This window comes from Wolffia australiana, chromosome 20 (genome assembly GCF_029677425.1).
Source record: "Wolffia australiana isolate 7733 chromosome 20, ASM2967742v1".
Classification (NCBI taxonomy): Eukaryota; Viridiplantae; Streptophyta; class Magnoliopsida; order Alismatales; family Araceae; genus Wolffia; species Wolffia australiana.
In genome coordinates this window covers 3,349,374-3,358,750 of record NC_135854.1, presented here as the reverse complement: position 1 = coordinate 3,358,750, position 9,377 = coordinate 3,349,374, and the positions used below count along the sequence as shown (strand labels likewise).

The window sequence follows — 9,377 nt, the reverse complement described above, 5'->3', positions numbered from 1 at the left end:
CAATCCGTCACCCGTCCTGCACTCCTCTACTTTCCCACACCCCTCCCTGTTAGAGAACTGGTTTGGACAATGACGAAAGGTAGATTGGGGCAAAACATATGATAACCGGTCATCCGTCTACCAGTTTGGATGATGACGGACAATAAATTGGGGCGAAACATACGACAAGTCGTCATCCGTCTACCGGTTTGGACGAAGACGAATAATGGATTGGGGCGAAACATATGACAACCCATCATCCGTCTACCGGTTTGGACAATGACGAACAACGGATTGGGACGAAACAAATGACAACCCGTCATCCGTCTACCAGTTTGGACGACGACAAACAACAGATTGAGACAAAACAGGGGACAATCCGTCATCGGAGTACCAGTTCCGACGACGACGAACGACGAATCGGGACAAAACAGACGAGAATCCGTCATCCGTCCTGCACTCCTCTTACTCTCCCACACCCCCCTCCCTGTTAGAGAACTGGATAAGAGCTCTGCTGACCTCACCCTTCTCTGGGCAGCCCTCTAACACTGATTTCCCAACTACCCCACCTTCAAACGTCCCATCCCCACCACAACCCCACCTCCTTCTCCACCTTCATCCTCTCTCTCTCTCTCTCTCTCTCTCTCTCTCTCTATACCCATTTCGTTCTTGGGTTCCATGGTTCAAGCAGCAGGCTTGATGAGCCGTCTGGGTCTTCCTTCGGTGCTGTTGGGGGCGTCTGAGCTGGCCAGGCCCTCCTGCCCTTCTTCTCGCATCTGGGTTTTGCAGAAGAGGTCTCTGCGATCGTCCATCAAAGCCCAGTCGTCGTCTGCGCTCCCTTCTGGAGCCGTCTCTTCTGCCAGCGGCGTTGATGAGGATGAAGCCCTGCGTGAGGATTCCAAGGCCGGGGAGGAGAGCCGCCCTATTAGGGTACTTCTACTCCCTTCTGATTCTCTTCTTCTAAGATCCTGATTCTGGATTTTTTTTTCTTTTCTATTTATCTCGTCGTCTTGTTTTTCAAATTTATTTCCTAATTCTTGGCTGTAGAAAGGTCCAGACACTCCAAATTCTACGATTTCAATGCGAGAAAACAGATGTTATGTTTTGGGTTTTGCTTCTAAGATGCAGATTCTGGATTTGGGTTCCTTTCGAATTTATGTCGTTGTATTGTTTTTTGACTCTATTTCACAGTTTTAGCGTGAAAAATATAAATTTGGCGGTTGTACGGTTCGGACCCCAAATTCTACAATTTCAATGCTGGTAATCGATATTATGTTTTGGGTTTTGCTTCCAAGATGCAGATTATGGGTTTGGCTTCCATTCGAATTTTATTCTATCTTCTCGTTCTTTGCTCATTACCAAAATTTGGAGGATAGGTATGTAATACGGTGACGTCTCCCATCCGATTACTTCCAATTTTTTGATCCAGAAATTTAATCATGGCAGTTGTAAGATCTAGACCCAAATTTAAGAATTTCAATCTGAGAAGACCGGAGGCGAAGTTTTGGGTTTTGCTTCCAAGATATTGATTATTGGGGTTTTCAGCCTTCCTAATTTCTTCCATTGTCTTGTTCTCTAACTCTTAATATAAATCGTAGAACTTATTCGATAGGAAATGTAACAGAACTGAAAGATAATTTTCACTTTATAGCTAACATCATGCTTGATTAATTTATTGTACTAGTTCTGCATTTTTTGGCCCAAAAAATATTATCATGGCAGTGATAATATCCAGACTCAAAATTTCACTAATTCGATGAATATGAAGCGTGACCGATCTATTTATCATAGGAGTAATACTCTAGGAAAATTAAACCTTCACAATCCAAACTTTACAATTTAAAGGCAAGAAATCTGAAAGCTCAATTACTCTGAATGGCTAAAATCATGCCCGATTAGTTATGGTGTGTTGGATAATGGATACAGTTCTTATCCAATCATTGGTTTCTTCAGAGGTTATTAGCTCTCATTCTGATACTTGATTCTTGTGAAGAAATAGAGATCTGCTGATTGGAAGGCTGCAAGGGCGTACAAGGAGAGTGGACTCATTTTTGATGGACGGGTTGAAGGGTCCAACAACGGAGGATTACTGATCAGATTCTATTCTCTACTCGGTTTTCTACCCTACCCTCTTATGAGCCCTTCTCACTCGTGCAAAGGTAGTTATCATTTATTTTCCTTGAAATTACTTTCTATGATGTTCCTCTGGAAATCGTTGTTCTTGTTTATCATCATGAAAGCCGTCAAGATCATTCATAGATAGACGTGGAAAGCTTAATTAACAATATTTGGAGGCCCAGGTTGGCAACTTAACCCACTGTGGGATGATCTGCGGCTAATCTAATTCAACGAGCTCTTGACTACCCTCCTCAGAAAGAGGAACATGTATTTGAAGGGAAACTGGCCTGGAGCAAAAAATATGGAAATACTCCTAATAGGGGTTGTGGATCCTTAAACAAATCAAATAGATGATAATTTGTTATGATAACAGTCACACATATGGATCATATGTGCAGGGTTTTGAGTAGTATACCGGGGGGGATGAGAATCATTTTGTGCTTCTTTTAAGACGAATGGGATACATAATTACCGCTCATTTGAAAAAAAAAAAGCTTGAGATTCCTATGTCTGTTACAGAATTTTACGAGATTAAGTTTTATGAGATGAAGATGAGCAGAGAGTATGTTGTCGTGCAAAGTCACTGACACATCCATGTCTTTTTTGTCCCGGATCAAAATGACTTTCCTGCTTTGAAAAAGGGACCCCTTCTTTTTGCTTTGTATCTGTCATTGATATACTCATTGGCAAAACAAGTTAACATTTCATCCCAATTTTTTTTATTTTTTCATTTTGCAGAGCCACAAAAGTCCATCCAGGACATAGCTAAGGGATTAATTGGCTCATACATATCAGTAAAGGTATTGCTTGCCAGGTTTCACCTCTGGCTCAGATTCTCTATTTCGACTTCAGATTGATAGTACATGTTTTGATTTCATTTTTTTATGCATTTGTTTATGTTAAACGTGGTTATTCGCTGTGCTGTACTGGTTTTCTAATCTAGTAGCCGATCATGTGTCTCTTATTTTCAGTCATTTTAGGACAGTACTTACCACTATATGTTAGAGGACAGGTTAAAAATCGTCAATCACCTTTCATTATAGCATTTCATGTAATTTTGTAATCACCTTCTGCGTGTTAATTATTTTGAGATGAAGTGAAATGTGTGTATGTTGGCATGGTTTGAGAATAACTGGCCCATGTATTTTTTATATGTTTAATTCGTATTAAGATATTGTGGAAGTTTGATCTTGAAGAAAGATTTCCAATTATGGCAAGTGACTTCAAATTCCGAGTAGAATGGCAACGTAGCTTATATAGGTTGGAACATAATGAGGAAACGAAAAGGATAGAATGAGGTCTCCCTCAGGAGCCCTCCCTCCCTCCTTGATGACGATGTGGAGAGATCAGTGATGAGTCAACATCATAGTTGATATTCATCTGCGCCAATATGATAAGGACATCGACGAGGTCGTCATTGTTATGATCACTCATCCCCAACTAGGATTAAATGACGAGGACAATGACTATGACAATGGAAATACAAATGCACTCGCTGTTAAGACCACAGCCTCCTCTTGCAATCGATGTTAAGCTCCTCTAAGCCTCCGCTGAACTTGCTGTCTGCAACTCTCTCTGCTGCCCTATGAAGATTTTTGCAGACCCATGATCGACATGGCTGCTGTCACCATCCTTTTCTGTAGTCCCTGCTGCTACTTGCTTCACTCCTTGCTGTCATTTAATGTAGAATGATGACCAGTAGTCATCCTCGTTAATTCTTCTGCAAACCAGGTTGATGATCATGATGACCAAGTCATCATGGTCACTTGTCCCTAACAAGGGCATCGATGATGAAATCATCATCATCGCCATCACACTTGCTCGTGATGACAACGGCAATTATGATACTGATGACATTTTTTATGGTTTTGTCATTTGCTTAAAACTATCAGCAGCTTTTTGACATTACAGTCAGTGTTTTACATTTTATCATTGTATATTTTTCATTCTTCAAAAAATTATTTGTATACTTTTTCAGATTTCATAACATTATACTTAGGAAAAGACTTTACCTTTACCTTACAGGTAAATCAAGCGAGCGAGGAAGAGAAAAGACTAATTTTCTCTGAAAAAGAAGCGATATGGTCTAAGTATTCCAGTCAAGTCAATGTTGGAGATATTTTTAATGCCAAAGTGGGATCAGTGGAAGACTACGGTGCTTTCATTCATCTGCGTTTTCCTGATGGTTCGTGACATAACTCTCTTTAAGTTAATCTGCCTATATAAAATGACATTTGTAGCTGAACAAAACTCTGAAACCGCAGGTTGTTATTATTTAACTGGACTTGTACACGTTTCGGAGGTCTCCTGGGATTTGGTCCAAGATGTGAGGGATTTTCTGATGGAAGGAGATGAAATTAAGGTCAAAGTTATCCAAATTGATCGGTTAGTTTGCCTAGCCTATCTCATTAGCCTTTTTCTCCACTTATATTGCAGTTACTGTCAGCTATTTCTTATTATTTGTCTTCAAACCCTAATGTTTCTGATTTTGTTTGACCCTTCTCCTTCGTAGAATGAATTAACTCAAAAATTGGATCATGGCCAATGTCCCTGGTACAAACCTACATGTTTGTAATGGGGAGAGGACGGAAAGGGAGGGAGAAGATGCCGGGCTGATCATTGGCATGGGGGTAGGGAATGCCGGGATGGACTTCAGTACGACATGAGGCAGGCAGAGTGGACGTCGCCTAAGAGGAGGTCCAACGGAGTGGACAATGCCAAAGAGAAGATAGTGTCAGGATGGACATCGGCAGGGAGCCAGACGCATTTCTTGATACTTCTGGCAGCCCTCCTCAAGGGAGGGCTGTCCTATTTAAAGGAATTACATAAGGTCCAAATGACCTGAATGCCCTTATGGGCTGGATCACAAGAGACCTAGATACTTGGGGTTCATATCAGTCCCAGACGCTAATCCTGATGTTAAGAGTGAGGAGAGGAAAGGGGGCAACGCAAGAAGAAAGTCGCCACTGGTTCACTGCAGGCCTGCTGCGGTGTACCGACTCTGCTCCACCAGCAACACCTCTGGAAAGTCACAAAGGGAAGAGGAAAGGGATTATGGTAGAGAAGGGTGGAGATTAGGGAACGAGGAGATAAGTGTAGAGAGAGGCTTACAAGGGATTTTTGATGAGTTGCTCTCTTCTACACTTCCTGCTTAATGATTCACGGCATGCTCGCGAGTCATATTTCCAAGTGGGTCCCGGCCCGGAATAGCCTCTCGTTGGGCCAAAAAAAAAGAAACGACCCCTGTTGCCTCTGATAAGTCCAGACTGGGTTTTTACATTTTTTGTTGAAAAACGGGTCTTAACATATTACCAAATGAGATCCCATTGTTTATAGACCCATATTACGGGTAAAATATATTGGGTCCAACAGGACCCTTTTCATGAATAGCCCAATTTATACAATCGGGATTCAATGAATGAAATTTGTCCATATTTCTTTTTCTTTCTTCTTGTGGTGACTAAGGTGATGATTGGTCATAAAAGGGAATCTATTAAAATTCTTCAAAATTTCAGTCTTATTTCCTAAATGTTTTTTATCGTTTTCCATATCTGATTGTGTTCCATTTTCTCTTCCGTTGTTTATAGATTTTGACGGTCTTCATCAATGCATACCAATAAAAAAAATCTAATGAAAAGACACTTATTCCACGAATCTTTGTTTTATGGTTTACCCTCCGAGACTTTTCAATGATCAGTCATGAATATATGAAAAAATCTATATTATAATCGACCTTAGGCTCACTCTGTTTCTGATTCAGTAGAAGTATTTTCTTTTTTTTTGTCTCGGATTATGTCCTTTAATCTTTAAGAAAGAAACATGCACATTTCAAGCATTCTTTGAGAAAGAGTTCAATCATGTTTTAATTGAAAGCTTTAGCTGTTTTGTTTCATTGGTTTTGTTTGAGTTCAATCATACGCATGTTTTAATTGAATTTAGGGAAAAGTCGAGAATTACTCTGTCCATCAAGCAACTGGAGGATGATCCTCTTCTGAAGACACTCGATAAAGTAATCTCTGAGGTGGGGGTTTTGGAACTTTTCTTTGGCGCCATAAAATTTAGTGCTTCGGGGACCATTCAACTACAGATTTCCTTACTTTTTACTCATCTTTGAATTCAGGACGATCAATTCGAGGATTCTCAAGTCTTATCCAACAGTTCAAATGTTGAATCTATACCGGGATTGGAGAGCATTTGTGAAGAGCTACGGCGGGAAGAAGGGTATGGCACAATTTATCCTATATATTTTATCCTCCGATGATTCTATTATTCTGAGCTAATGTTTGGGATCATTGATAATGATGGCGAGTGAACAACAATGACGAATCTTCATCGTCCTCTTTATTCATTCAAGCCAAACATGGATGATGGTGATGATGTGAATGAAATTACTAGATGATGACGACAATGATGAATTTGATGTTGTCGTCCTCATCATCACACCGGCAAAGACAAATTTTTCGTTGTCATCTTCATCATCCACTTGTCAACCATGGATGACAATGATAAGATGTAAGGTTGACTATAATGAAAGGTATCCCGTCTTGCCGGCATCAACAATCTGCAAGAAGCAAAATAACAGTTCCTGTGTATACTCAAGTGTACTATGACATAGACCTTGTTGTTGGTCTCCATTGAGGACTGCATTTTTAGGGGAAGAGAGAATGATAGAATGATAGAATGACAAGGTTAGAACATAGAAAGATGACACATGCCCTGATCGGTGCCTGTACCACTCTAGGAAGCATCTGTCATGCTGAATTGACCCTTTTTTCTGCTTCTTCTGCTCCCTTCTCGTACTCGTCTCTGCAGAATTTACTAACTGTCCCGACTTTTGACTGCCCTCCTTAGGGTGGGCTACTACTAGGGAAACCGTTCTACTTGAAAATGACAAATTAACCCTGACATGGGTTGTATCATGCGATTAAGTAGCAAAAGTTTAACAGAATTAGTGCAAAATTTGCTTATCTTTGTCAAGAGCTATAACCGTGGTTCCAGGGGATGTGATTTTAATATTTTCCGCATCAGAAATCTGTAATTCACTAAGGATCTGCGGTTTCCTCATGTTTTAGAATTTATCATTAGATTATGAGCCTTATATGAAGAATGATTCTGTGATCTCTATCTCGCCATTAATTTGATTGAAGCTGATGATTTGATGTCGACTTTGAGAGTATCGTTGTATTATTTCAGGTTAGTAGGATAGTTTATTATTAACAACTTTTTTATTCTTCTGTTATGTTAAAGAAATCACATCACTAATCAGCAATGCAAAAACTATTTGTGTTTATGATATCAATCGGAGCAAAACTTCATATGAAGATCATATCGAGTATCCAACTAAATTCAATTCGCTATTCTTGATATGGAAGTATATCAATGTTCGTAATGGGCAGTCCCACGATACATATAGATTGAGAAGATGGAGATCTCCTGTGAGTTCTCCCCTTCAGGATTGCAGGCTTGATCCTGCTCTCTCTCCAGCCTTCAGCTTGCTCCTTGCAACTGAATCTTGAAAAAGAAGTCCCTCCTGCTCTTTCCCTTCTTCCCTTTGTTTATAACCTCCTGACACGTGTATTCTTTTCTTCCTCTGGTAATGCTTGGAGAAGAAGCGTTGTGTGTCAGTTTATCATCTCCCAAGAAAATTAGCCTATGTTGTGCTTCGAAGTAAATTTGTTCACCTGATGCAGGATATCTGACATAAGAATCGGACGTCAAGGCCTGGAGAAGCGTGTTGTATCTCAAGACTTGCAGCTTTGGCTTTCAAATGTGATTCTCTTTTCAATGTCTAGTATCATTTATTTTTATTTATTTCTTCCTCTCCTGAATTTTATTCCCTGCCCTCCTGTTCCCTACAGGCCCCAGCCAAGGATAACCAGTTCACTCTTCTTGCTCGATCTGGAAGACAGGTTAAAGCCTTCTCTTTGCCGAACAATGACCGCGGTTTTTATATCCACTTGACATAAAATTCATAAGTATAGTCATATCACTGCTTTTGTTGGGCGCTTCTTTTTTAGGCACGTGTTTTGAGTACGAAGAAGAATAGTATACTTTTGGTAAAATTTTAGAAACTTACACGTATTACATAAGAATATCTAGTTTTAAATATCTAAATATTTTAGTGACTAACAAAAATTACTGAATCCCTTAAGGTATTGATGCTAGAACTAGTGAAATCCTTTGTTTTTGTCTCTTAAGCATGAAGATCTAGTTTTTGCTCTTTTTTTCCGTTTTTTATATCAGTTTGACTTAAAATCCATGAGTAATGGCGTATCGCTGCTTCCGTTAAGTACTAATATATATGAACATGCTTTAAATCAGAAAAATACTAGTATAATTTGGTTAAATTTAGCCATTTGCACATACTAGATCAATTTTTCTTGTCATTAATGTCTAAATTAATTTACTTATGGAATTCGAAAAAGAATATTTACAGAATTCGTTGGGATTTATATGTTGAAGTTGCCGAAATCCTTTGTTTGTCTTATAAGCACGAAAAGGTAGTTTTTTTCTTGTTTTCCTTCTTGATAGATTGGGAAAGTAAAAATATTGAAGAAACTGCTTGAGATGATTATTATGACATATTCCAGGTACAAGAGCTGCATCTGACGACGACGCTTGATCAGGAGGGTATCAAGCAAGCTGTACAGAGAGTTCTAGGCCGGATAGAGTGAGGAATTATTCTACAATCTACCAACCTTTCTTCATAAGCTCATATCCATATAGCTATTCAAATTGTCACATAAACTTGTGTAATATGTGGGTTATTTGAACCTGTAAAGGGTATGTTGGCCTTTCACCATTACTTTGTATATAGAGAGCCTTTGGGCCCTGCTATGTTCATTCATAATTTCGAAAATTTTCATATATTGTCTGTATTTTTTCAAGATTCACTTATTATCCGATGATAGCAGAATAATTCTCATCTTAAAGTTCTTTGCCTGTCTGATTATTCTCATCTTAAAGTTATGGGCTGGGGTTTCCCCCTTATCTGCCTCAGGATGAATTCCTTCTTTTAAAACATATTAAAGCACAGCAAAAAAATTCCAACCATTAATATGTATCCGATTGGTTCATGTTTAGCAGAATAAATTACAGGCTGGATATTTCAAAAAAACATGAACCAATTTTTTATATAGTGATCCATAATAAAGTCTCCAAGCACACCTAAGTTATCTTAAAACAAATGTGTATAAGAAAGTTTGAAGTTTTTATCCCTGCTTTCTTTTGTTGAACATTAATTGCATTTGCAACTATGAATCGCAAGAAAATAGATAAAT

General features: G+C 39.0%; 1 protein-coding gene across 1 annotated transcript; it reads left to right on the top strand.

Annotated features, from left to right (window-relative positions):
• The first annotated feature begins 538 nt into the window (after positions 1-538).
• On the top strand, positions 539-8,964 carry LOC144716062 (Nucleic acid-binding proteins superfamily). The gene is made up of 10 exons (XM_078591076.1): positions 539-909; positions 1,979-2,138; positions 2,836-2,897; positions 4,123-4,282; positions 4,362-4,482; positions 6,037-6,118; positions 6,218-6,318; positions 7,788-7,866; positions 7,956-8,006; positions 8,688-8,964. The coding sequence occupies exons 1-10, from the start codon at positions 658-660 to the stop codon at positions 8,769-8,771; spliced, it is 1,152 nt and encodes a 383-aa protein (XP_078447202.1). The 5' UTR covers positions 539-657; the 3' UTR covers positions 8,772-8,964.
• The last annotated feature ends 413 nt before the right edge of the window (positions 8,965-9,377 follow it).

Excerpts from the sequence above, each read along its gene's own strand:
- LOC144716062 (XM_078591076.1), top strand. The coding sequence starts at position 658 with ATGGTTCAAGCAGCAGGCTTGATGAGCCGTCTGGGTCTTCCTTCGGTG. Across the intron at positions 4,283-4,361 it reads TCATCTGCGTTTTCCTGATG|GTTGTTATTATTTAACTGGA; the intron begins GTTCGTGACATA and ends CTGAAACCGCAG. Across the intron at positions 4,483-6,036 it reads AAAGTTATCCAAATTGATCG|GGAAAAGTCGAGAATTACTC; the intron begins GTTAGTTTGCCT and ends AATTGAATTTAG.